Below are 27553 nucleotides of genomic sequence, written 5' to 3'. Positions count from 1 at the left end.
CTGTTTGACTGTGGTCAGCAAGGTGAGAAATTACAAGGGGGGAAATTAGAGATTGGAAACGGGTACTGACAGAGTTGTTATCTCACCAGAGAAGATGAGTGAGGAGACAAACAGGAACGCAGCACGGGAGAAATACAGTTAGGTGTGTGGGGCCAAGGAGAGAATTAGGGGTCAGGGGAATTTCCTCCCTGCTGGAGTGACCAGTTTACTCCTGGAAAATTATAGATGACACTATCACTTTGAAAGCTGGGTAGGTCCTGGCTGTGATTCTTCCCTTCTCCTCAATCCCCCATCCCCACCAGCCACTGAAAAAACAAAGTACTAGATAAACAAAAGGAATGCCTACCTCAGACGTTCTCTCTGTGGAAGCACAGAACTCAACTCGCTTATTAATCTGAAGCAGCTAAAGCTATTAATGCTCATTGTTAAATGCGCTTTTAACACAATTATATAAAATGGCAACTAAGAAGTTTTTCAAACCGTTTTTGCTGATGTTGATTTTAAGCACAGCAATCATTATATCTACATTCATGGGAAAAGACTTTAATAATATTTAATTAAAGGCCACACCAACAGTAAGCAGATCCCAGTTCTAATTCCATTGTGTCTCTTCTATTTACATAAAACACGTGCCTCTCTCTGTGGCTGGTGTTTGGAACAGCGTTATTTCTGCTCTGATTAATTATACAGGTCTTTCCCATTATTTTTTACTTTTAGTCAGTTTCGAGGTATTTTATATTCAAAAATTGTTCTTGGAAGAATGAATGAATTGCAAAATACAGAACCGAAAAGAACAGACAAGTAGTTTAAAAATCACTTATTCCAGCATCCAGAGATAATCACGGTTAATATTTTAGAACATTTCCTTCGAGTCCTTTTTGCTAATTATGTTTTAACAGTTGGATCTCTCCAAATTGTTGTTTTGCCTTTGTGTTTTGCTTAATGTGCTGTATTTTTCGCCTCGTCAGTATCAACTCTGTCAGCGTGATTTTAAGTCAACTATGTAGTATTCTCTAATATGGATGTACCAGAAATTATTTCCCCATTTTAAAAAATGAAAGGCCAACCAATTGCTATCTTTTGCATTTAGAACCCATGAAGTCTCTCTTTTTATATAACACATCTGGTAGAATTGCACACAAAACTGCCTGTGTTAATGCTGGACTGCCGTCTACAATAGGGAGTAATATGTTTTGTTCCCAAACACAAAGAAACTGAGTGGGGCAGATGGCCTTCCCACCTAGCTACTATATGTTATCCTCCTCATGCAAGGTAAGACCTATTGGGTGCTCAAAGGTGGAAGGAATGGGTAGCTTTATTCCACCAGCAGGTAGAGTCTGGAGTAGTCTTGTGGTCATGGACAAGGGAACTACAGGAGAAACAAGCATTTACTAGAAACCTACTGCTGAGCAGGAGAGTGTGGACGGCTGGGAACATAAAGATGAATAACATGCAGTTTCTTCCTCATAAGACCTGGCAATGTTGGCCCAATCTGTCCAACTGGGTTTCACTTTCAGCTGCTCTGGGACCCTGCCATCATCTTGCCTGAGACCCTGATCACCTCCCCTACCAACTGACAGCTTCCTTCCCTGAACCATCGGCCTTTGCTGAAGGTCTGTCGTACATGAACTGACCCCATGGTGTTGTGAGACTGCGGCTAAAGCACAAAGTGCTGCCTGAAATCCCACTGCCACGGGAACCTTCTCCGTTAGTGACACTTGCATTGCACCGCCAGCTTCCTGCCGCTCAGGGACGCTTTTCCTCCCTTCGCACTGCCCTGTGCTGCTGGGGTCTCCGCAAGCCTCGCAGTCAAACCTGCTGGAAAACGGGGGCAGCCTTGAAAGAAAGTCCCTCTTTCCTATCTTCTCACATATTTTACTTGCTCTAATAGCATCTACCGAGGGCCCGTTACCTACACCACATTGCAGGAAGCATTATGAGGCCTGATGTAGGAGTAAAGACTGGACTTAGCTGTTGAGGCATTTACAATCTTGGTGAAAATATACACTACACTGTGTACAAAACAGAAGTAAAATCACCATAACATGCCCCTCATTGACACTGCATGTCCCCAACGGGTCAAAGGAACTACGAGGGCAGGCGAGACTGAAGGACTCCTGATGGAGTGAGTGAGGGGTGAGGAAAGGCTGAGATGGAATTGGCAAGATTCTGTAATTGAGAAACATGAGAAGTGGCTTAGAGCAAAATGTGTGCTGGAGGCATATGTATGATGCCCAATGGCAAAGGGTATCAGATGGCACCATCATTATTCCTCCCGGAAGATCCAAGTGTTGCTGGCCTTTTCTTATTTTAGAATATGCATGAGTTTATTCCCTTTTGTGCTGCTAAATGCTGAAGGCTCTTACTACAGATACTTTGCATATTCCTTCAAAAAACAGTTCTTCCTGCCCTCCTGCCATGCTTAATTGAACAATACTGAGCTTTGTGATTTTGTAAGACACATTGCTAAAAAAAATCAGAAAAAAAAGCTTATTTTCCCTTGTCATTGACTTGAGAGGTGAAATTTTTGATAGTTTTAGAATGACAATTATGGCTGAGATTGCTAACTTTCTACCCTAGTATCTTTCTTAGTAGCATGCTCTTTAGGTGGACATATTACCATGTGGAGCAAATAACTCTATTTTTCCTAGGAACTAGGCTCTCCTGTCATCAGTTGTGATCATATGACTAAGTTCTAGGCAATGAAATATAAGCAAAAGGACTCTATGGAAATTGTGGGAAGTCTCCTTAAAAGGAGAAGTGGATAAAAGAAAAGGAAGAGAGTAGCAAAAGGAGGGGTAGATGCTCTCTTGCCTTTCTCTCACTTCTGCTTTCTGGAACTCAGAGATGATTGATGGGGATTCAGCAGCCATTTCGGAATATGAGGAACAGGGCCTCTTTCAAGGTACAGTGGAAAAGAGAGCTGGGAGAAGCCCTCATCTCTGATGACTTTGGAGTGGTCTTGTACCAACCCTAAATAGTGTAATTACAGACTTCTTTTAAGTGAGAGAGAGAGACAAACTGCTGCCTTTTAAAATCCACTTTGTTTAGGCATTATTTGCCTAAATATACATAGAACATATAATTCTCGAGAAAAGGGACAATGTTTATGCCACATGGTCCAAGGTGGGTTTTCAATAATATGTGATGATGAGGGTGGTGGTGAAATTAAAAGCAATGAAATAAAGTGGCTTAAACTGTTCACAGTTATTTTATTTAAAGATTCTGCTACTGATGCCATCCAATATGGCATATTTGTATGGTGGCGTAATCAAGGAGGTTTGTATTGTTTAATAAAAAGTCTTGAGCTATTTAACTGTTAAAAATTTCATTTTGCTTTGTTTTGAGATGCAAGAAGGCTGTATCATTTATAAATGGCTTCCACAGTGCTATAAGGAATGTCTCTAAATGACTCATCCTCAGTGATGGAGAGACTGAGCTATGGGAGGGTCTCACCATGACTCAGGATGGAAATGGTGGAATGATGTTAGGAAATCCATTCCACCAAAAGTGAAGGAAGACAGCCTCTCTGAGGAATAGATTCAAAAGCCAAAATGCAGTAAATCATGAGAGAAGTAGAAGAGCTGGAAGAGGAGACCTGGTCAACCAACATGAATGTAGTGAGAAAGCAAATGTTTGGCAACTAATGAATGATGAAGCTAAAAGTGGGCCAGAGAGACTCAATATACCCCCTAAAGTGAAATATTCTGTGTAGGTGACCCCTTTGTCTACTTTAGTCTTCTAGAAAAGTTACAAAAATTTTAACTCTTATGTTTCTCAACATTATTAGTCTATATATCCCAAGAGAGATGTAAGCGTGATCTCACCTGCCAACTGGGGAACCTGTTGCTTCTTAAGTTCCAAAGAGATTTCTTTTTTGTTCTTTTGTACCATCCTTGGATAGCTTTACTAACTTAAGATCTACAAGAACTAAGCTTAGGAATTAACTTTCAGTGAAAAAAGAAAATCGGTCATGAATATAGAAGCTTTGGTGCTCAGAATAGAAGAAACGCCTGGTGAAATGAGCCATTTTTCCAGTACAATTTGTCTTTGGGCCAATTATGAGTGAAATATAGACTTGGTTATGTGCAAAGTAGGAAACAGGACATGGCATTCTAGAACCCTCTGCCTGCTTACTTCCATTATTCAGCACTGAACTTCTTCCAAAGAATCTCTAGGTAGGGACTGGCAATTCCCCAGCAGGTGATCAGAAGGGGCTTTGCTTTGACCCTGACTCAGCCCCACCTTTCTCTTTGCTATCTGTGACTTTTTTTCAAAGAAGGCTCTTTTATTTAAACTCCCCAGGGTACTAGGCAATATATACAGTAACTAAGGGCTGTGTCTTTAAATTAAACAAAATGTGGTGCAGTTTTAATTTTCTTGATGGCTTGTGGAAAGGCAGGTGGCAGGAGGAACACGGGCTTTGGAGGAAGAATTTATTTCAATTCCATTTCTGGTGCTTTATGAGTTATACCATTCTTTTCAAAAAGGTTTCTCGATCCTTCTGAGCTTTGGGTTTGTCCCCCCCCCCCATTTTGAAAAATTGGCATAATAACAATAATACGTGTTAGGTTGTTGTCTAGCACATGTGCTTGACAATGTGAATTCCCTTTATTCTCACTGCCTCCCCCCCACTTCTGTCATAATGTAACTAAACTGGACTGTTGGGGTTTAAAGTTTGCTCCAACCAATTCCAACAATCTCATCTACAATGCTTACACAAGTGTTTAAAATGACCTCCGCACAAACTGATTTATCTAAATTTCTCTGCACCCTCCTTTACTCTGTCCCTAACTCTGGCTCCATCATGAACTTTAAGATTATGCACTTAAAAAATTTTTTTTCCCCATTCTGATAGGCTGGATGTTCTGTGGAAGCTGATTGTAGGCCTTATTTGTGATGTCAGAAGCAGATTTCTAAATCTGAACTAAATAAGATTTCTAAATAAGAACTCATTCCTGGTTACTAACCTTTTGCACCAGCGTACCCTGAAATAACTGTTCTGAAGACAGTTTATTGATAAAGGGACCAATTCCCTTCAAACTATATAGGGCAGTTTGAAATGTCAACTTACTTTGTGAGAAGAAGTTCTTTCACTGGCTCCTACCTTGCTGAGGTTAATTTGGTTTCTCTGTGTTTTGAGAGATATCATGTGACTTTTCTGCTAAGACTCATTATGAATTCTACATGCTTTTCATTTTTTTTAAAAAGAAGGCTCAGGGGTTAAAATGAATCTAGGAGGCCTTTTTCTAGTCCTAAGGAACAGATAGCTTATGTTGTTTTTACTTGGAATGTAATATTTCTCAACCACTAAGTAAAGTTTAGAAGCCTCAGCATAAGCTTTACTTTTCCAGGAAAAAGTTTTGTTCATTTAAAAAGAACAAAATCAGTACTGATGTTATTTCCTCAGAACCATCTATAACATAAATCTTTGCAAGACAGTCGAAAGACATAAATATGAAAACTTATCCACTCTTTTTCTCATTATGATTAGAGAGAAAATTATGAATCACTCAAAAGGAAATGCAATGTAATTCTATCACCTGCAAATTCATAAAATTAAGCCACATTGCCTCTCTCCTCAAGCATTACTGATCTAAAAGTAATAATAATGGATGTGTTCATTTTTCTACAGGGAATTTCATTTTTAAATTGCTCTTTAACACAAGAGGTCAATTTACAACCCCAGAGCATTAGTGAGTGGCATCCTTACAGATGATACGGTTTTGGATTTATTCACAGGAAGTAATCCTCTTGGGTAGTTCAGATGATTATTTTTTAAGTTTTCTTTAAGGAATTCTTCCAGCATTCTTGTGAGATAGAAGTAAGGAAAATATTATCACTTTGCTGATAGGAAAGTCAAGGCTTAGAGATTTGTTCAAGGTTAAATAGAAAGTCATCGGCAGAGCAAGGAACTTGAATCTTAGCATCCTAGTTGTATTTTAGCTCTGCTAATAGACCTAATAACTTCCTGCACCCCTTGCAACTGTAGAGTTAGTTTTGCATTTTAGGACCTGAGCAAAAAATTTTAATTTAGAATGCTCACTGAAAAGACCAGATACTCTAAAATGCATTCATAATTATTTATTTTTATCATTGCCTTTCAATATGAAGAAGTCATAGGGCTTAATTTTATAATGCAATTAGTGGCACTCCCATCATATAAGTTGCTTCACTTTATGGGTCTTTAAGTCTATATATTTTTTTGGCATAGGAATATCCTAGTGGGTCCATACATCTGTGTCCTCAATCCATATGGTACAAAAGTAAATTATATCCCAAGTTATTTGTGGCTCTAACAATATTTAGTCAATTTCCCTTCTCAGCAAACTTAAAAATTCATGCAAGCCAAATTTATGCAAATCAATGTTTGTAATTTGGCTGTGGTCAGCCTCAGGAAGCAGAATCCCATATAACTGCCATGTAGGTTGTGATTTAAAGCTAAGGTTTTATGAGAGCAGAGCAACATGCATGGTGGCATCTCCAGTGATATTTAAAGGTGCAGCAGGGATATTAAAAGATGACACTGTGCAAATTCCCATAAACATCATGCATAATTCATGGTCAATCCGTATATGTCTAATCATAGTAATGTACACGATTTTCTGGCAATCCCTTCCTTTTCTTTTTATTTGATAACCTGCATCCTGAAAGAAGAAGAGAAAGCTTTGGATGGTCACTACTCAAGTCAGGGAAAGTCATGGAAAAAAAAATGCCTAAGGATCACCTTGAATCAATATAAGGCAACCATTAAAGTGACATTTATAAAAACTAAATATCAATGTGGAAAAGTGAGGGTGGCATGATGTTACATAAAGAAACAGAAATGAAACTGAATGCATACTGACTGCAACTCTGCAAAAAATGAAAATTATGCTTGTGACCATGCAAAAATGAGAGAGTATGCAAAATGAAGAGTCCCTGGGAGCAAGGGTGAGACTTCCTGTCTCATCCAAAGTTTTTTTTTTTTTTTTTTTGAGAGAGACAGTGTGCAAGCAGGGGAGAGGGAGAGAGAAAGAATCCCAAGCAGGCTCCGTGCTCAGTGTGGAGCCCAATATGGGGCTCAATCACATGACTGTGGGATCATGACCTGTGCTGAAATCAAGAGTCTGATGCTTAATGGACTCAGCCACCCAGGCACCCCTCATCCACAGTTTCTGAGGAGGGTTTCATATACTCATAATAAGCAGAGTAAGCAGGGAGAAGGGACCCCAAGGGTGACCCTCCAGCACTAACAGGTAAGGTTTGTGGAGGAAGACCAGAGCGCTGCTTTTGGGAGGATACAGGGATCATAAGAAGCTCAGAGGGGCAGAGGTGTTTTGGGTGAAAGTCATAAGTGGCAAAATATCAACCCTTAGACCACTTTTCCAAATGGGCATGCAGAGAAACTGGAGATCTGCCAGCAAGTTGGGATAAACTAGCTCTACCGAACAGTTCAGCAGGGACTTCAGCCCGAGAAGAAAGGTCAGCCACTGTAGGGCAGCTGTCAGAGTGACATTTTCAGAGCACAGCAATCTACTCCCATAACAGAAAGTTATTTAACAAAGGCTGAAGTGACGAACTTTCTGGTTTTATTCCAGGCATGGAATTTTTCAAATGTGGGGAGCACAGAGGTAGTTCTAGACACAAAGTAAGGATTGGATTTATCATGAGAAGCACCTCAAATGGGAGGACATGAAGCACATGTAGCAACTGCAATGCAATATGTGCATTTTACTGGTTCCCTTGCAAGACAGTCTGGTCACCTGGTCCCACCATTCAGTGCAGTGCAGTGTCCCCATGGCCTCAGAGGTGGGCATTTCTTCTAGGACTGGGCAACTGACCTTTTTCATAGGTTTGCTTTGGGGTATGTGGGTTTATGGCTATGTATTCACACATTCTCTGTCTCTCTGCCTCTCTCTCTCTCTCTCTCTCTCTCTCTCACACACACACGCACACACACACAAGAATACTTTTGTTTTGAAGGGAGAATATTTCTTTTCCAGTTTACCCATCTTAATTCATTTATGCTTTTCTTTATCAAATGCATCTTTCCTTTATAAACAGAAAGGCTTTCTCAGATTCTACCATGTTACATTATTTTTCCTAGCACAGTCAAGATAGTACCATTACTAATATATCTATCTACTATCTCCCTAATAAGTCAGGGAAGGATGATGGAAAGATAACCTCCTAATTGTGAACTCCTGGGACCCACGGCTGCATATACTGCTGCACACAGCACATTTCCTTGTAGCTGTGCAATGTAGCAGACCTGTGTAAACTCCCTGTGCGTTAGTGTGCATGATGAAATGGGGATAGGACCTACATCATGGAGTTGTTGGGAGGGTTAAATGAGTTAATCTATATCAATCTATATAATCTATATAAAGCTTTTACAAAAGGGTGTAGCACATAGTAAATGCTAAGTGTTGGTATCTAAGAAGGTCCGCAACATACTGTTGACTTCTCAAGGGCCATGAGTATGTTTATGTCATCTCTGTGTCCCAGCAACTGGCAAAAACCTAGCAAGAAATGCACTGCCAAGAAGTTTCTGTAAAATAAATGAGTGATCTATCTAAAAGGTTAGATCATTTCCACTGAAATACACATATTTTTAAAACATGTATCTTCCCCCAGAAGTTATTTTATTAGGTGACTTTGTAATGGAGAAAAATAAAAGACAATTTAATTTTGTTCACATAGTTTATCTTAGAACCGATTTTTAAATATATGATTCCCTGTTTAGTTATCTCCCTTGAATACTGGAAAGTTAAATGTTGCCAACATCCCCTGAGCTGGTCCTGCTGTGCTCTCTCTCCACTGCTCCCCTGAATATCACATGGGGGGATGAACCTCGGGAAGAGGGCAGAATCAAGCTCTAATTTTTTTTAGAACCACAAAAGGCATAAATGTACTAAACATAATTAAACATTTTCCCCTACAACAAAGCTGCTGAAAATACATAGCAAAATTATTTAGATATCAAAATTATTTAGATATCAAGATTCTATCAGATAGAATCTTTTCTATAAAGAAAAGGCTCTCAGGTTTTTCTGTTTCCCCTTTGCTCCCCTTCTCTTCAGGAGTAGACTTTACTTTTGTTTTTCATTTTTTCCTCATTTCTCCCCACATTTTTAGGATTTAAGAAGTCTGCTTGTGTACAGAGCCAAGAGAGACTGTTCTTTCTCTCTCCTCTCTTAGCATTTGGATATGTAAAGGGGAAAGCTTCAGTCAGAACCATGAGGAGGCCTCCATCCCTCCAACCTATACCCTTCACTCCCAGGGGCATATCAGAAGATCAGTGATACAGATTGTATACACATATACATATAGAGGGTGAAGGCCAAGAGGGAGGAAGAGCGTTACACACCTGGGGTTCTTCCAGTTGTTCAATATGAATGGGGTGTAGAGTGGAGGCAGCACTGAATGAGGATAACAGGGTGGTCAGGGGCTGGACCACGCACAGCATGCAAGTTCAACTGAAGGGTTTGCATTTTATTTGGGAGACGGTGACAAGCCTTGGTTGTCTGCAGTCTTGGGTGCCTACCACCTGTGGGCTACACTAAGCCGAGCAGTGTTGGAGTCCACGGGGCATGTCTTGTTGGGCTACCGTGGTTCATAGATCCACAGGGAGATGATTTTAAATCAAGTTCCTTGGAGTTTGGATGGAAGGATAAGACTGCTCATTCGTTTAGTGAAAAACAAATTGTTTCCCTTTCTGCAAAAGCAAAGTTTCCAAGGTTTTCCATCTTTAGCATAAAAATTGAAGAGTAAGCCTGTTCATGAGCTTCAATTTGTTTTATTCTGTACTAAACAAGTTGATTAAAAAAATCCATCAACGAATGCACCATCACTCAGTAATTGTTTTTCAGAAACTACTCCCATAGTTCACAAAAATTAATGCATCAGTTTTGGGGACACATTTAAAGTTTAAAAATAGAAGCTGAGACTCTAGGGAAATGATCATTGGACAAACTTTGTCTGGAAGAAAACTACTTCCATAAACTGTTTAGTGTTTTCTACCATAAGAATTCATTAATTATTCACAAATTATACAAATGAGATAATTTTGTTGGAAAAAAGTGATGAATGAATGTTTTTTTCTATTCAGAACATCCCACACAAAGCCGAGATGGTACATTCTCTCACCATTTCTGTAATAAGTCACTTATTCATATATTTCAAGAATGAGATCATTTGGCCAAAAAAAATACTATGGTGAGGAATAAATAACAATTGTGTTGAATGATCATTTGTGTATGCATGTGTTTTCCCCAGATCACAAGATAGGAAGGAAGTGGTACTCACTATGATTGGGGGTAGACCATGTGAAAAATTAATGACTTAAAATGGAAATGACAGAATTGTAGAGTTGTTTTGGAGAAAGGGAAGGAAGCAGTGGAGCATTAAAAAAAAAAAGCAGTTTTGCAAGAACTGCGTTTCTGTCAAAGCTTATATATGCAGTGTCAGAGTAAGAGACACATTCCAGAGGCAGGGATCAGAGAATGGGGCTGAGCAGAAAGGAAAGGCCTCGGTATGGTGAAGCCTGGATGGGAGAGAAATAAATGCACAACCACAGAAATGACAAGGTCGGGGCCATGGCAGATCACAGACATCTGGGTCCAAAGTCAGAAGGGGAAGAAGAGACAGTTACACTCTTAACTCTCTCTGCTGTTTAAATATCAAAATAAGAAAAAAAAATATTTGTATGGTGTGTTTGCTCCTTTGTTATCTTTATTTATCAGATTTTGAATATGTAATGTAAATATGAGTATAAATATTTCCACCCACACCTGGCTTTCAAAGCCCTTATGGCAACAGCCACCGATCCGACCAGTAATCAGTGAGTTAACCTGCAGGGTGAAACACTGGCAGCGCATCTCAAAATGGATGGACTGGGACACTCCATGTGGAACCACGGACACGGCCCACAATGCGCACAGCCAATGGAGAAGGAGATGATAAACTGATCCAGGTGGAGAAGACCTGAGATGAGCTGTAGAAACTGTCTGCTTCGGCATGGAGGAAGCATTTTGTTCATCTTGTTAGGGGTGTCTTAGGAGATACAAATTCCACTTTTAAAATCCTTAATACCTGAATCCTGATATATACTGGGAAGTTGTCATAAAGTTGTGAGGTCCCCTTTATGAAGTAGGAAGCATCTCATGTAAACATTCTTTCATAAAAATCTACCAGAACAAATTTCATAGATTAAGCTGTGCACTTGAAATGCACACTTCTTTCAAGTGATTTTTCTGACTTGGTTGGTATATTTAGCTGACCAGCATGAGGGAATATAGAAGAAAGGATAAGCAGCTTAATTTAGAAAGGCAGTTACAAGGATAGATGAATGAACCCAAGACTAGAGGCTGCAGACCTGATATAAAATAACCTGGTGACACAGTCAAGCTATCTCCCTACTCTTAAACTCATTTAACTTATTTTGATGGAACTAGAATAATATAATTAAATTTCTTAGCAGCAGCACTCTTTCATTGAACAAAGCCTGTCTGCACACCCAGTGGCTGACTCGCTCTCTAAGGGATGGTGCCACATCACAGACAGCCCTCCCCACCAATTCACAATCCAGAATGGGCCCCGCAGAGCACAGTTTGAAAGCTCCAGGATTAGATTATCTAAAGTTCCTAACAGCTCTGATGTCTACGGTTCTCATGTTGGTCAGATGAATCTACTTAAAACAGCAACAAAAACAACCACCAAAAAACCAAAACAAAACCAGAAACAAGCCAGTAAAAGCACAACAAATCTTCCACAGTGAAAGGTTGAATGGTTGCATTCCAATCGGCTGAATCTGCTTTTAAGTATTACCATCTCTGGCTGTTATTTTCATATATCACATCATTTTTACACCCAGCATGTCAGCTCATGTCATTTCAATTTTGCTTTATTTTCTCACTGACTAAACATGCTGCCAGCACCTTTCCCCATTCGATTAAAAAGAAAAAAAATGGGCTATTTGAAAATTACTTAACATCTATATTTTTCCAACTGGAAAGTCCAGGTTTTTCTCATGTTGTATGTAATGAACATAGACTGTATATTAATACTTTAAAGATCTGTGATGCATACATATTTGTTGAACTTGAGGTGGCAATTCATGATCTCTCTTGGTGATTATAGTTTTTAACCGAGCCCTGTTATTTTCATTACTGTCTGGAAAATTGGGGAAGATGGACTGGTAGAGGGAAGCTGATGCTTGCTATCCAACAATGTTGGTAACTTGCGTACTCACTGAGATGCTAGACTGCCAAGAGGTGGCCAAAGACCTGAATAGGAGGAAATATCGGCAATGCCTTCTGCTTATAATATCTGACCTTCTCATTTTATCAGATGAGTATTCTTTTACATTTTAGGTTAAATGGTTCAGTTCCCTTTTGGGTTTTTGAACTTCTTGGAAGACTTAAAACCATCTGACAATTATACTTTAATGTTCATTATTTTCATCAAATCAACAACTAGGTTAAGTTAGTTTTTAAGGTGGAGGATATAAAGCAGGAGAGAAATAAGAAGGGGAGAGCAGAGGCCCACCCAGGCCCATGTCAGCATCCTACTCTCCTTTGATTTTAGAATCTCATGAGTATAACAGGTCACAAATTGGAACCCCAGGGTTGTATATAGACTCAGACTGCTTTGTTTGACTACACATTGTTGTAACAACTTTAAATTGACTTTAAACATTTAAAAAGCAGCAAATTGCTTCTATTGAAAAATTAGTATATGTGGTGACTCTGAGCCAATTTCCAGCAAGATGGCAATTAGCTGGATCTGGTAGGTGCTGCCGCCTCTAGAGGGGCCAGCTTGTGAGGCTTTCTCCCTCACTCCCTATTTTCCTTATACACAATCTATTCTCCTCATTTCTGTACCTAGTGGATCCAAGAAGGATGTATCTATGACCCCAGAATAGACTTGGTTGTTTAGAATTATTATAACTCAGTCCCGAAGAAATCCAAGGGAACTGTACAGCCAATAAAAATCTAAGAATTTTACCATCACCACCCCCCTAATTCCTGTACCTTCCATTTATAAAGTACTTATTATGCCATGCATTTTGCTAGGCATTTATATACAGCAACTTATTAATCCTCCCAACTATTTTATGAAATAGATAGTAGTTTCCTCATTTTATAGATAGCAGGCTGAGGCTCATAGAGGCTGGTTAATTTTCCCATAATAAAACTATTATGTGACCATACCCTGTTTTCATTCAGATTTAATTCAGATTCCTGACTGTGAAAGCCCTGTTCCTACCACTGTGTAACAACTTTGTCATATATTCACAATGTCCAAAGCTTGTGGGGACAGAGAAGCCAGCACTAGAGTACCTGATGGCACCTTACAGAAAGCATGCAGAACACTTGTGAAGCAGTGGGAATAAGCAAAGCAAAAATGTTGCAATGCAACAACCAACCTGATGTTCAGGGAAGAATGAGCTGCTGGTGGAAAGAACATGAAAGAAAGGCTGCAGTGGCCCTGGATTCTAGGCTTGGTTCTGACCAAAAGAGGATGAGCTGAATGCAAGGTTCTCCAGAGGGATATCCCCATCTGAATCTCACAACAGACATCTGAGCCAGATGGTGTTATTCCACGTTAGAGATAAAGAAACAGAAACCCAGAGAACTTAAATTGCTCACTCTAGTGTCTTCTGCTTAGTTAGTAGCAATTCGAGACTAGAAGCTAGAATGATGGTCTCCTACTTCAGGTTTCTCTTGCTTGTCTCTGTGTCACTCTATAAAGAGTGGCCATCTACATCTTCTGGGCTTCTACCTTCAGATCTCAGTAACATGTCAGAAGACTCTGAAATTAAGATATTAGGTCTACCCTTTTTGTTTTTCTTAGAGTCAGAGGTGATGCTTAGGGGAATTGGTACACTGAATTGAAATGCATGAAGTTAAACAAACAAAAATAAACTCCCCATTGTGAGTTTATAAGGAAAACATAAAATAAAATATTTTGCATTACTATGCTTCCCCCCACTCCACCCTTGCCAAATTACCAGTAACTCAGAACGATTTTTCTGTTTCTTAACAAAAATAGGAAATATTCAGGAATAAAACGCAGGGTGATCATGCCTTTATTCCAGTAATTTTTCTACTTAACCTAGTGGAAAACTTTTCCCCTTTCTTGTACAATATTTATGATGATAAATAGCTTTGCAGACAAGATGGCACTGATTGGACTACAGCAGTGAATCTTTGTTTACTACAATGTTGATTTCAGATAGACAGCAAATTTGAATAGCTTCAGTCTCTCTCATCACAAATACGTATGCCTTATTTTCATTGAACCTTTTCTCATCTATCAGTCTTTCCTAAGGAAAGCACTAATGAATCTGTCTGCTCTGAGAGTAACGAGGGCAACCACAACTGCAGAATGTGCTTTGTCCTTTCAGTGTCTCAGAGCGTCCTGCTTCAGAATCTCCAGGCTGACCAGATGGTCTCTTTTCTGCAACTCTAGAGGGGTTTCTGTTCTTGGTGACCAATACTGATCCCCAAGAAGGTATTCCAGGCCAGTTTTACACATGATACCAAGAAACATGGTCTCACACTTTAAAAATCTCCTCAGAAGTAATAGGATCTGAATTATATTTAAGTTAAGCTGCCATATTGTAATGGCAAAGAAAGCACTGGCCAGATGGTGCTGAGTACAAGGCAGTGACACATATCACCCCCATCCCTTTAGCATTTATGAATCCAAGACTCGTGTCAGCTGCTTAGATGGTGATACGACCACACTATCTGTTAACACCAGAGGGAAGTTGGATACCCTTTCCCGTTCATTGGTTTTTCTCATTCTTCCATTTTTATTTCATGATGGCTTGTATTCTCTTCTTTAGGATTCATTCCCACAATGACCACTAGGATAGAATTGCAATCCTATCCAAATGCTTCCATGTTACTGAAAATACAAGGGGGTGGCTATACTTTGTTTCTTCTTTTTCTTTAGAGAAAAATCACAGAAATTCTAGTTTCCATTGCTTTCTGCTCAGGCTTCTCCTATAAATTTAAAAGGACACTCTCAGAAAGGTTTTGGGCCAAGAAAAGTATGTTTTGTCTCTCTCCATGGTGCTCTCATGCCTCCTCTCTGAGGAAGTTTTGTAGGGAAGGGAAGAGTAACAGAATGTCAACAACCTTTTAGCTCTACTTCTGTATACACTTACTCTGAAGAGCATTTCTCTCCTAACAAATCCATAGGGGCCAAGAGGGAAGTAAACAGCTAAGCAGTGTTTATGGAAAAGATTATCCCTGTGAGGGTTCAATAAATAAATACTGGCCAATTATGATATTTCCTAGTATATTTATACAATTAAAACACTGGAACAAAATAGTTTCTTAAGACCCACCTATGGGATGACAGTAACGGGCAACTGTAGAGAGCTACATGGAGTGACAGAAAGAGTACTGGACTGTCAGGAGGGAGGGCTGGCTTCCAGTGTTCTCTATGTACCTAATCAGGACTCAGGGCAACTTGATTCACCTTTCTAGATCTCAATATTCTGCTAAATTGGGGTTGTGGGGTACTAGGGACTGAGTGCTTGTGTCCCTCCCCACAAATTCATATGTTGAAGCCCAGTGTGACTATATTTGGAGATAGGGCCTACAAGAAGAAGTGAAGGTTAAATGAGTCCTTAAGGGTAGGGCCCTAATTAGAGGAAGAGACTCCAGAGCTCTTTCTCCTTGCCATATGAAAACACAGAAAGCACAGTGACAATGCAGCTATCTATAAGCCAGGAAGAGAGAGCTTTTACCAGAAACTGGCCATACCAGCACCTTGATCTTGGACTTCCCAGCCTCCAGAACTGTGAGAAATAAATGTCTATTGTTTAAGCCATCTAGTCTATGATAATTCATGTGGCAGGTGAAGCAGACTGATATAGTGGTAATGACTAGTTAATTAAAATGGCATAACAATTTACAGTTTATAAAGCATTTTAATAGATTCTATCTTCCCAGAGAAACTCTAAGAGATGGTAAGAGCAGAATAATATTTGACAAATAAATAAATACCTCAAACTGATTCAAGCTCACAAGGCTATTGAGTGGAATTTAGTCATACTACAAACCTGGGTCTTAAAAGCACCTTTGAGTATAAATGGTTGTGGTTTTCTTGTTTTGCATCATTATGTTGGATGTCTATGAATTCTAGTCTTTAGGTATCCAGGTAATGCTCAGTTGAAGAGCGTAGAATTTATTACAAGTCCTTATATAACTATGTTTTCCCTTTAGAACTACAATAATTGTTTCTTTTGGTCCAGCAGTTCTCAAAGTGTAGTCTGGGACCAGCAGTGGGAGCTAAGGATATAGAAATGCAAATTCTTGGCCCTACCTCTTACCTACAGAATCAGAAACTCTGGGGATGCCTGCATCTCCCCCATCCCCCCACCCCCCCACGCCAAAACCTCCAACAAGCCTTCCAGGGGATTCTGAGGCTGCTAAGATTTGAGAACCACTGCTCTGACCTCTGTACAATTGTTCCCCTTGTAACTGGCTGATATTTGACATTTCCCCACCTTACTGCACTGAAGGCTATGCAGCTGCAACTCTGAGTCCTATAGCCAACTGGATCCATGACATACTGTTAAAACCATTCTTTAAATATTTGAGCCTGTGAGTGTATCCTTCATATAATCATAAATTCTATACTTTTGTGTTACCTTTTGTTATGTCCTTTAAGTTAACTTGGAAATTGAAAACATTTTAGAAGAAAAGTCATCTTGGTCCAGCATGTTATAAACCTTGAATGAAGGTGGCTCTATTCTAATTAAAAATAGCAATTTAAAATAGAATGAATTTATTATTTATTCAAAGTAGATAATGTTTTTGATCCCTTACTCAAGGTACTTGACCATCTACTCCCTCATTCCCATCCCTAAAATCTCAAAAGGAAATTAATATGTACATGAAACCTATTCCTAAACAAGATCTACAAGATCAATCAGGAAAGAATATTTTAAGAATAATAAAAATGATCCAAAATATACATTTAAAATTTCTCTTTTAATATTTATTCTAGAAAGCCAAATATATAATTTATTAATTATATATTTATTAATAATTGCATGTAATAATTTAATAATTATATTACTGATTATATAAATAATGCAATACACATATATTTATGTCAAATGTCTGGGGTTTAGAACCATTAAGATTTTAATTGAATATGCTTCCTTCGATTGCTTTCTTATGCTTGAAGTTTGAAAACTCTAGGGATTTCTAGTGGAAAATATGGACTCCAATGCCAGTCTCATACATTTATATTTAAATGACTATATATGTGTGTATATATGTGTGATTACATATGGCACCTGTTACTTTAGGACATTAGCACTAGTCTAAGAATTCTCTAGAACATTTTCATATGTATTTCAAATAAATTTTTCTAATAAAATTTCACAAAGAGAAAAGAACAATATTGCCTTTTAAGAATAAAACCTTACACATTTCCAAAATCACTTTTTCTCATGTAAAAATAACAAATCACCTTTTACCCCCTTGAATGGAGGCAGTCAGGGAGAACAAAATCCACACACTCTGTGCTATTTCTGTTATTAATTTGCTTATATAAGCAAAATTGTGAACTTTTTGTGGAAGTACAAGTCTTGCAAATCACACGACTGATAAAATGGCATATAGCTTGCACAGCATTTGTAGAGCGACAGCTTCTGAATGACAGATTTAATGAGATTAGTAGACTTCTGCCCAGCACAGCACTCCAACTATTTTATTTATCTTCTCTAGATTTTCTTTTGGCAGTTATATGAAGATTGACTAACAAAAATATCTACCATGTTTGTAAAATGTTATAGGAAGAATAAATTGAGCATAAAGATTCCTCCCCAATATAATATCTATGAGATGAAGCAATATTAAACAAATGTGTTTTACACACATACACACTTTTAATGTTGATCTCTTAAGCACAGAAAGAATTTTTGGTGGTATTATAAAGACTAATTAGAGTGTTTTCCTAAATGTTTTGCTTTGAGTTATCAACATTGTCATTATTTCAACCTAGGATTTGCTCACAACATCACCACCAAGTAAACCTTCCCAAAAAGGAAGGACTAGTCTTACTGCCAACAGCAAACATGAAAGCCAACTCATATTCATAATTACTCGCCTTTTAAAACGTGTTTTGACATGAATGACTCAGCAGAGCTGGGTCACTGCCAACTGGTTCCAACTGGTGCAATGCCACTGGAAGAAACATGATAACTACAGAGGCAAACAATGACTGAGCAAATCAAATCCTCCCTTATTTGATCCAGGTATAAAATAGCATTATTTTCTGAAACAGAAGCAAAGTCGGTTCCCTTAACAGTTAATAAAATGCGTTTAGGGACAACTACATACATGTTGTGAAAGGTACCATGAGAAAAAAAGAACAATGACTCTCTTGGGCTTTCCACTCCAGAGATCTCAATGTATACATTTATGGTTTTCTGAATCCCAAAATTTAGTTAAAACAAACAAAAAAAAAGCTTAAGGCAAAGAAAAAAAAAGGAAGGAAGGAAGGAAGGAAGGAAGGAAGGAAGGAAGAAAGAAAGAAAGAAAGAAAGAAAAGCAGACTTTGAGGGTAGGATGATACTAACAAAGTACAAAAAACATTTAACATTAACATTATAAAAACATTATAAACATTTGACTTATACATGATCAAGGAAGAAATAAAAAAATAACTTACTTTTCATTTTAATAGAGAAATGGATAGGTATGTGTGTTCTCATAATATACTCAATTGTATTTCATTAGTTCATCTGCCAGTCCTTCAATGAGAATGTCAGTCTAGGAATAGGATCTGTGGGAGATGGAGATTGTGTGCTCCAAGTAATTAATCTGGCATAATTAAAATGATAGCCAATAGCCCAGCAGAGCACTCGAGCTCCAGCCACACTTATCCTATTAACTAACCTGACAATTTGGCACTAAGTAGAAATACATGGCCAAAGTCCTCACCGACCTGTACTCCTTGTCCCCCAATTTACTCAAAAGCAGGAGAGTAAAGATAAGGCAAGAAACATTAATTTGAAGGTAGTCTGAGTGAACCCTGTAAGATCAACATATTCTGCACTTCTGGGGAGATGCTTTTTTTTTGTGAGTTTTCTCCCAGAAGACCATTTCAACTACTTCAATTATTCCAGACCTAAGAAGTAGGTCTCTAACTCAACGGCTCCTGATTGCTCTCTTCTGGTGGTCATTTTTCTTTTTTTCAGAAATATACACAATGGCTCCTTTAATGCAGTTGTCATGATGCAAAACAAACCGCACAATTAGGAAACTGTCCAAATGCAACTTGCCTTCCTGTAACTTGCTGACTGCTTTCTTTCTAACCTTTTCATCTACGCAGACTCCTTTGAATTATTTCTCAGTCTCCACCTGAGCTTACATCACCCTCAGAATTAGGGCCACTTACACATTAAATAGATGTGCAGTTATCTTGTCTCCTCAATAATTAACAGAGATATTAAGGGCCAATGCCAATTCAGTGGCATTAGTTGGAAACTTTCCATTACCTGGTATGTCATTGTTTATGGTCTATTAAGCAGCTTTCATTCCACCTTATGGGCCCATATAAAATCCAAGCTAGATGTTTTTCAAATCACAGGCAGTATTAAAGAATATTAAGTACCTTCTTCTTTTTATTTAAAAAAAAAAAAGATCTCTATATTTATTGCAGATATTCTGATAAAGTAAATTGGGCAATGTATATGTTTTCAACTTCCCAGTATTTTTGGTCTTTTACCCCCCTTTCCTTAAAGCATATTCATTGTTTCGCACTAATGTTAGCTTTCTCACTTTCAAAATAACACACTTTCTGATTCTTGTTTAATTTTTTTTCTCCAACCAAATTATATTGCTGTATTGATTCATTTTTCCCTAGGTCATGTAATTTTCTAAAAGTCCTCTTATCTTGTTCCATTTTTCATTGTCTTTATATATAGAACATGCATGTTGACATCATGTAGAAGTCAGTGGATCAGAGGGATCATAGGGGGAGGCTTAGCTGCTCTCAAAATCTATCTTGTTAAGCGGGCCTCAGCTGGACAGGCTAATACAGCCACCAGGGCAGGACCGAACACTCAAAGGGCCTCAGTTGTCAAAGATCTACAGTGCAACAGTAGAAAATGTATGTAAGCATTCACTTACCTGCTTTTGATCAACAATTATTTCGAGGTCTTCATCACTGCTTAGTTTTCCATATCCTTTTTCTTTACTTTTCTTGTGAAAGAATAATTTTAAATGATCATTTAGTTTCTTTCCATTAATAATGTTAATTTCCACTTAATACTTTTTAAATACTTTACTTAGGCTTGTTCACTTGTCAAAATACATCATTTTTTATATCAATCTCTCGTGGACAACAGCAAATGTTTTTATTGTCAAACTTCAGGCTTATAATTACTCATCAAGTATTTCTGCCTAGCCTCTCCCATCCAAATTACACTTTTAATCTTTTCCTGAATATTGTTATGTTTTTTCAATTTTGTAGTTTCAAAACAGATTCTTTAGTAATTTGAGATAGATCAAAAATTCCTTTAAGAGTCCCAGCACATTTTTATTAAAGACTGAAACTGCATTTAGTAATTGCACTATGCTTAAGACTTCAAGGATTAAATGTTTTATTTTAATCCCTTTTATATTTGTAAGAATAAGATAAGCACTATACAACTCAGATAACGAACCTACAGATTTTCTACATTTGCTTACAAATCCGATGAAAACTAACACTGGAAAAAATAACTCAGAAATAATTTTTAAAAGATATGTAAGATAGTTTTCAAAATTATGTAGTTTGAAAAGTTGGAAGAATATAGACCATTTTTTAAAAATGCACTTTATTGGCATTTTGTCTTCCCTTCCCCCACCCAGGTCCAACCCCCAACTATCTTCCCCAAAGCAAAAGTTGTAAAGTTAGAAAATGTCACAGATCATTTTAACCATTTTACTGTTGTGCTACAGGAGAAAGATAATACATCTGAGTCATTTTTTTTTTCTTTCTCCCAGTGCACTTGTTGATAGGAATACTAGAAAAGGAAGATTGCTTCTTCATAATTTCAGAAATCATAGTACCTCTGTAGAGGACCAGTAAGAAAAGGAAAATAAAATTCACTACATAGTTAGCTGTAGTTCAAGGTTATTATTTTTTAAAGAATCTTTTCTTTGTCTTCTGTATTAACTTCATCTGTCTTTCTGTATTAACTGCATCAACCAGAATTAAGGGAACTAAAAATATTTGTTTGCATCTATTGTGCCATATTAGGATCCCCATCTCATTGAGGGAAGAACTATATCCTTCAGTGAACATGACGTAAATCTTCTTTATACCGTGGGATATAATTCTTGTCTATTTTTTCCCCTTCCTCCCCAATAAACATACTTCTTATTTTCGTGGGTTTTTCTGTAATAAAGAGATTTCTGAATCTTCAAGTATTAGGATGCATAAATAAAATCTAAATTCTCATTCATATATTAATGAATTTAGCCACTTAGAACAGAACAGATGGCCACAGTATTTCTCTCTATTATTCTTCTGCTCATTTGAGGTTCCATTTCAGGATTGATGGAAAACAAAAAGAACAGGTTTGGTTTCAGTCAAGCTGACTTCCTTCCTATCACTTTTGTTTTTGTATCCTTTTAGTCTACTGGTTGCCATAAGATATTGTCCAGAGACCTAATACAAAACATTTAGAAATGCCTTTCCGAATATTGATCTATATACGTACCAAGTAGCTCATTTGCATGACCCGATTTCTGGACAAAAGGACATTAAGTAGAGTTGGAATGTGGGTCCTTCCATCCATTTCACTGTCAGGCATCCCAGAATTCTTTGCACCAGCGGCAGTGGTGTCATTGCCAGAACTTGCTGACCAAAGAACCACAGATCTTGCCCAGCAACAGTATTTAGAATGTATGACAATAATCAAAGTATCCCTGAATCATTGTCTTGACTTTGTAAACATTGTGAAATTTTTGGCTAGCACAAAAAGTCATTGAAACTAAAATCTCTTCTTTTCTAACTAAATTTTATCTGAGCACTTCTAGGTTTCCTGACTGCTGTTCTACTTTAATGCTCCTTAAAACACCCCATCTATTATTACTTATATACATTTTTATATTTCATCGTACGCATATAGACTATTCAGCCTCCTTGTCATAAAAGCTCTCAATTTTCCCTTTTTAATGCCCCAATCTCAGACTTCCTTGTGATTAACAAATCACTGCTCACTGATATAACAATGTCAGCATTCACCAAACATAATTCAAGATTGCAATTCTACCACTACCAAATTCCACCTTTCCAATTTAATCCCAACTTCCTTACTGATTTAGGAATATATTTTCCTGGAAAGAGGCTAGGTCAGGGAAGGAGATTATATCCACAACTATTCTAAGTAGAAGCTGGCATTTTCCAAGAGTGGGAGGAGGCATTTAGAGCTCTGATTTTGCATTTAAGCCCCTACTCTCCAAACAGCACACAACTGTATACAGAGTCAGAAGCCTTACAGTTTTACTCTAGAGTTAAGCAATATTTTCTACTTCACCCCATAACCCCAGGGGGATTAATCCTTTTCTAAACCATAATGGTTATTCGCCCACTTACTGCTTATTTCTAGTGCGAGCATAATCCTCTTTCAAGCACTCAGCTTCCCACTTTGACTGCTTAGCTCAGCCAGCCCAGGCAGAGATCTTCAGCTCTCCTCCCTCCTCCCAGCCAGGAATCCCTGTCTTCTATCTATGCACTTTTTTCAAGCACAAAAAGCAACTCCAAAGCTTCTGCGTGGTCTTTCACATTAGCCAAAGGACTGAACTAGAAGGAGAAAGAAAGCTAACCTCTCTACTGTCCTGCGTGAGGAGGCAGGGCTTCTGTGGGAGGAGAAGCCAGAGGGTAGTCACTTCCTGTGCCCCTCCCACCTCTTCTGGCAGACACTGGAGCTGAGGATTTCAACTGAGGCAATAAGGTCAGGCCCTCTCCACCACAACCTTAGCATGCTGCCTGCTGATGGTAGATTCTGTGCACTGCTCATCTATGAGCAGCTGAGAAGGGAGTGTCAGTGCTGTGGAGCTAAAATGGTGCGGACTTTGAGGCCGGAGAAGTGAGGAAAGAGAGAAAGAAAATAGTCATTTGCCGAGGATGCCTCACTCCTTATAACTCCTTTGACATTGGCTAAGTGTCCAATGTAGCCCTCCCATCTTCCCCACACCATTCTGAATCCTTCCTGAGTAACTGCAAGGAGAACTGCCTAGTTTTTTGTTAGTGCTGATAACTTTGTTAATACCATTGAATCAGGGCTATAGTTTTCTTAAGAATTTGAGTCTAACTGGTAAACTTTCCTTTCTGCAGACATTCCACCATCTCTCTTTAACCTTATCTACCTCCTGCTTCCCACCTTTCATTCTCTCATCCACAAAAGTAGAACAGAAATGTGGGTTTACTCACTTGAATTAGATAAACTATAAAACTTGGAAACTGTATAGAAAAACAATACATGCCCTCAGATATAGGATGCATTATATAAGAAAAATTTTCAAGTAGTAACAAAAAAAAAAAAAAACAGCAAAATAACAAAAAACCAAAACAAAACAACAAAATCTGGTGGGGTAGAGACTTGAAAAATGAAACTCTCATTGTTCATTTTAGAATAGGAGTTTATTAAAAAGTAAGAGTTTTAGGGGCGCCTGGGTGGCTCAGTCGGTTAAGCGTCCGACTTCAGCTCAGGTCACGATCTCGCAGTCCGTGAGTTCGAGCCCTGCGTCGGGCTCTGGGCTGATGGCTCAGAGCCTGGAGCCTGCTTCCGATTCTGTGTCTCCCTCTCTCTCTGCCCCTCCCCCGTTCATGCCCTGTCTCTCTCTGTCTCAAAAATAAATAAACGTTAAAAAAAAAAAAAAGTAAGAGTTTTAACCGAAAGACATCTGTCGAATTAAAAGGATTCTTCATACTTATTAGGGATGGAATACAGGAAGGAAATTTTCAAAAGGAAAAGAAACACATTAATTAGTTAATTGTGCAAATTAGCCCCAATTGCAATTTTTGCCTGACAGAATAATAATGTAAATAAATGTAAAGGTTAAAGATTACATAGAAAAATGCAAACTGGTGCAGCCGCTTGGGAAAACAGTATGGAGATTCCTCAAAAAGTTAAAAATAGAACTACCCTACAATCCAACAACTGCATTATTGAACTACTAGGTATCTACTCAAAGGATACAAAAATACTTATTTCAAGGGATACATGCACGCTAATGCTTATAGCAGCATTATCAACAATAGCCAAATTATGGAAAGAGCCCAAATGTCCATTGACTGATGACTGGATAAAGATGTGGTATATATATGTCTAATATATATATTAGACAGATTTCCATTATATATAATGGAAAATTACTCAGCCATCAAAAAGAATGAAATCTTGCCAATTGCAATGATGTGGATGGAGCGAGAGTATTATGCTAAATGAAATAAATCAGAGAAAGACAAATACCATATGATTTCACTTATATGTGGAATTTAAAAAACAAAACAAATGAGCATAGGGGAAAAAAAGAGAGACAGGCAAACCAAAAAACACTCTTAACTATAGAGAACAAACTGATGGTTACTAGAGGGGAGGTGGGTGGGAGGATGTGTTAAATGGGTGAGGGGATGAAGGAGGGCACTTGTGATGAGCACCAAGTGATGTATGGAAGTGCTGAATCACTAAACTGTACACCTGAAACTAACATTACACTGTATGTTAACTAACTGGAATTTAAACAAAAACTTTAAAAAGTTACATGTAAATATTTTAAAAATATTTTTTACTGTTATTTATTTAATGACAAATAGTAGACCTGAATTTAGTAAAACAAATGTTACACAAAGAATATATAATATAGACAAAAGCAACAAAGATCCCCCTGCTCTCTTTTTTTTATGGTTGTCAGTATTCAATTCTTATCTTCCTATTATCCCTATCTTCTATCCTTTCTTCTCCACCACCTTCTTCCCACAGCTAGCAAAATTGTTGCTTTCCTTGTTCTAAAAGATGACTTCCTCACATCTCCTTTCCCCTAAAGATATTCATTTAATCTCTCTTATCTTCCCACTGTCAAACTTGAAAGCGTGGTCTGTGCTCACTAGTAACAGCTCCTTCCTTTCTCTTCACTTTTAAGCCAATTACAATCAGGTTGCAATTTACAGTAATTGTATTCACAGTCACCAATGGACTTCTAATTATGAAATTCTCTAGGAGTCTGTTTTTAGAGCTCATAGTATGAATTAGCCCCCAGTGCAATTTGTGATTGACTACAGATGTCAAAATAAATGTAAATATTACTTATTTCAATGGTCAAATTTGACAAATGTGTCAAATGTCTTTGCTGTTATTTACACTATTACAGTTGTTAAATGGTGTTGCCACCAACTGAATAGGGTCTCCATGAGAGGGAGGAGGATTGGGAAAAGAAATGGTGTGCTGAAAAGATATATGCTGAGTTTGTGATGTCTTTGGAAAGTTCCTCCAAGTGGAAAGATGCAGTGGGTCACTCGGATACACAGGTCGATATCTGAGAAGAGACATAAGGGCAGGACATATGGATTGCTGGGGATAACTAAAATTGCAGGACTGGGTGAGCTCATTAAAAAAGAAAGCGGAAGAGATAAGGACTAAGGCCAGAGTCCGGGGAATTGTTATGTTTAAAGAATGGGCAGAGGCTGAATAGGAGCGGTCCTATGTGTAGGAGGAGAACCAGGAGGATACAGTCAAAGAAAGAGCTCTACTGTCAAATGCTGATGAACGGTTAGGTAAGGATGTATACTGCACACTCTCATTGTATTGGACATTCTAGCAGCCATCAAGGAAGAGAAGAATTCCTGGAACCAAGATCAGAGTAAATTAGTGGCTACATTGGTGGTAAGGGAGTACAGATACTGAGAAAGGAACTTATTTGCCTTTAGAAAAGCTTGAATGAAAAGAGAAAGGGAAAAATTTATTAAGATGGTAGATATCGTGTTAAGCATTCTACCAGTTTTTAAAAAAGGTGGGAGGAGGGCACTTGGGTGGCTCAGTCGGGTAAGCGTCCCACTTCCACCCGGGTCATGATCTCACAGTTCGTGGGTTCTAGCCCCGAGCCCGGCTCTGTGCTGACAGTTCAGAGCCTGGAGCCTGCTTTGGATTCTGTCTCCCTCTCTCTGCCTCTCCCCGACTCGTGCTCTATCTCTGTCTCTGTCTCAAAAATAAATAAACATTAAAAAAATTTTTAAAAAGGGTGGGAGGGAAGATGGAGTGGAAAGACAAAAATAGAGGGAAAGAATACCGGGAAAATTGTAGCTTCCCCCTCCTTTGTGTAAAGGTACTAAGTTCATTTATAGTTCAAGAAGGAATTAGTGAAGAAAGTAAAACTGTAGATGCCAGAAAATGAGGGGCTAGAATTCACGAGGCAAGAAAGGAAGAACAAACGCTTTTTGGAGAAAAACTGCGTGTTTCTCTTTGAAAATTTACAGTTATTTGACATATATTTATAGAAGAGAAATCTGTAAGGATACATACCAAATATTAAAAGTCCTTTTCTCTGGGAAATGGAATTATTCATGATCTATATGTTCTCTTTATACTTGGGAGTACTTTTTGAAAGAAGAATGGATTTCTTTCATAATAAGAAAGTAAACAAAGTGTGATTGCTTGAGAGATCCATAAAATTGCCATAGAAAAGACCCATTTAAAGTCTACTTTGCAGAAAAACAACTGGGTCAGGGCTTTACCCTTCCTTTATTATGTTTCTGGAGGAAAAAAGCTTATTTTGTAAAAAAAATGTAGGGATTCACGCTACAGTTATTGCTTACGTCCCTTGTGGCAAGTGTGGTAGTATGGTGAAGTGAATGTTTTGTTTATTGCATTTAATATGCCTCTTTCCTCTTGACTCTCCTTTATAATATTAAGCTTCTCAATTCTTTGATATCATTTGGGTCCCATGTCCCTTCTTTTTAAAAGATGCACAGTGTCAGCACAGCCACAAACACCACTGCTATAGGAGCCAAAGAAACAATAAAAAGAGAAAACAGGAAATAAGGGAGAAGGAAGTGTTTCTTCCCAAAGGCCTGGAATAAGAGAGTGTTTCTGTGATTAGGACATAAACCTGGACAGACTTTTGAAATAGAACGTAACCACATTACTAATTAAAAGGATGATTTTTAGATCTTTTATTTTTCTTATAAGTATGGAGGAAATCAACTTTCTGAAAGAAAAATATCATCAAGAGAATCATTTGCAGAGGGCTTAAGTCTGGCATTTTTCAAAAACTATTTTTTTGTTTGTTTGTTTTTAAAAGACATTTACAGTTGTGTCCCACTACCTCACCCTCAGTATGGTATGGTAAACGTATATGGTAAAACAATGTTATGGTATGGTGAAACATATATATGGTAAAACAAAATAGCCACAGGGAACAGTTTTTGAGTTTTGGGCCAGGTTTGGGCACACATCACCTATGGCAATCAAACTCAATTCTAAAGGTATATTTCTGGCTGAAAAAAGAAATATAAGGACAGCAAATATGTTGATGCAGTTTAAACC

At 38.1% G+C, this 27553-nt stretch overlaps 1 protein-coding gene across 2 annotated transcripts in view; it reads right to left on the bottom strand.

Annotated features, from left to right (window-relative positions):
- Positions 1–21940, bottom strand: part of PEX5L (peroxisomal biogenesis factor 5 like) — a 163905-nt gene extending 141965 nt beyond the window's left edge. For both annotated transcript variants that reach the window (XM_007094576.3, XM_007094578.3), the window contains exons 1-2: positions 21728–21940; positions 20151–20222 (exon numbers count right to left, since the gene is read on the bottom strand). In XM_007094576.3, coding sequence (XP_007094638.1) covers positions 20151–20222; positions 21728–21820 — 165 coding nt within the window. In that variant the 5' untranslated portion in view covers positions 21821–21940. The remainder of the gene's footprint in view (positions 1–20150; positions 20223–21727) is intronic.
- Positions 21941–27553: the final 5613 nt, after the last annotated feature.

Source organism: Panthera tigris, chromosome C2 (assembly GCF_018350195.1).
Source record: "Panthera tigris isolate Pti1 chromosome C2, P.tigris_Pti1_mat1.1, whole genome shotgun sequence".
Classification (NCBI taxonomy): Eukaryota; Metazoa; Chordata; class Mammalia; order Carnivora; family Felidae; genus Panthera; species Panthera tigris.
Note: the sequence above shows the minus strand (reverse complement) of the source record. Positions and strands in the feature narration are given on the sequence as shown.